The sequence below is a fragment of the Anarrhichthys ocellatus genome, unplaced genomic scaffold, assembly GCF_004355925.1.
Source record: "Anarrhichthys ocellatus isolate YVR2014 unplaced genomic scaffold, GSC_Weel_1.0 scaffold4253, whole genome shotgun sequence".
Taxonomy (NCBI): domain Eukaryota; kingdom Metazoa; phylum Chordata; class Actinopteri; order Perciformes; family Anarhichadidae; genus Anarrhichthys; species Anarrhichthys ocellatus.
In genome coordinates, this window is record NW_022284227.1 from 3,096 (window position 1) to 4,648 (window position 1,553).

A 1,553-nucleotide genomic window follows, 5' to 3' on the forward strand; every position below is an offset into this window, starting at 1 on the left:
AAAAGCACCAGAGGAAGAGTGAAGAAGAGGAGGATGAAGTCCTGCGAGGGGGGGGGGGGGGTCGTTTCTACGGTAACCGGACAAACCTCCTGCACCAGGTATTAAACCGACTCCTCCGACCGGGAGTCCCGAGACCGAGCACCGTTCGCAGGACTTCATCCTCCTCTTCTTCACTCTTCCTCTGGTGCTTTTTACGCAGTCTGAGTCTGATCGATCAGGATTACAAATAAAGTGTCGACTCAACGTCACAGCGGACAGAAAGGTGAGTTCAACTTTATTATAACAGGCTTTTATTTTATTTACATCCGGGCAATAACACGTTTTAAAATAATAATATATTGCACTGCACTTGTAAGCATATTATTTTATAAAAATATATAATTACATTTCCCCGCGGCGGGACTAATGAAGGTTTAACTTAACTTAAATAATCAGCATTTTTGTATTTGTCTTAATTAATGTTCTAAATATGCGGATTTTACGCGTAAAACGTCCTAAATGTGCAAATGTCCTCAAAACGACGCACATTTCATCTAAATTATAATAACACAATTTGATAGTCGTTTTTTTTTTACTTTTCTTTAACAATGTAATACATGTATTCGTATTTAAAGCCCGCAGATTAGCGTTAGTAATGACGTGCGCTCTTTTCATGCGTAAAGTGCGCAACACACTTGTTCAGGAAAGTTCTGAGACTCGGAGACAGAACAGACTTTTAGATTCTCACTTTTCTTTTAACCACCTGTTCTCATCAGACCTGCAGGTGACGGACTCACCTGTGGATTTAAACCCACCTGCTCGTTACGCACACACTGAGGCTCTGTTTTTAAATCGGGCCGCTCATTGTTCCGCTCTTTCACAATTATTGTCGGCTGTTTGTCTCCGGTCCTGTCAGGCGGTGGCAGGGTGGAGGAGGAGCGGGGTGACAGAGAGCCATGCTGTCTCTGAGCTGCACCGACCCGTGGCCTGAGGGCTCCGTGGGGCTGGAGGAGGAGGTGGTGACCGCGGCCGTGCAGGTGGAGGAGCGGGACGGCGTCCACTGCAACAACAACGACAACAACAACAGCAGCTGCAGCAGCAGCAACCTGGACGACAGCCTCACGAGCCTGCAGTGGCTGCAGGAGTTCTCCATCCTCGGTGCCAACGTGCCGCCGCAGGCCCACCACCAGCCACCGGGCTCCGACGCGCCGGCCTCCCCTCTGGCCGGAGACCCGGCCTCCATCGGCATGCCCCTGACCCCCGGGAAGCCCACGGCGGCGGCCTACAGCCGGATGCAGTCCCTCCCGGGCATCGTGGCTCACGGGCACTGCCCCGACGAGGTGGACTACAAGACCAACGCGCGCATCAAGCCTCCGTACTCGTACGCGACGCTCATCTGCATGGCGATGCAGGCCAGCAAGAAGACCAAGATCACCCTGTCCTGCATCTACAAGTGGATCACCGACAACTTCTGCTACTACCGACATGCTGACCCCACCTGGCAGGTAGAGGACTACACACACACCTACACACACACACACACACACACACACACACACACACACACACACACA

The 1,553-nt window shown here is 51.4% G+C and overlaps 1 protein-coding gene across 1 annotated transcript; it reads left to right on the forward strand.

The window, feature by feature from the left end:
• Positions 1–84: 84 nt before the first annotated feature.
• Positions 85–1,484, forward strand: LOC116379402 (forkhead box protein J1-A-like; the record flags this gene model as incomplete). The annotated part of the gene is made up of 2 exons (XM_031841358.1): positions 85–262; positions 896–1,484. A coding segment is annotated over exon 2 (549 nt), but the record flags the coding sequence as incomplete, so codon positions are not given.
• Positions 1,485–1,553: the final 69 nt, after the last annotated feature.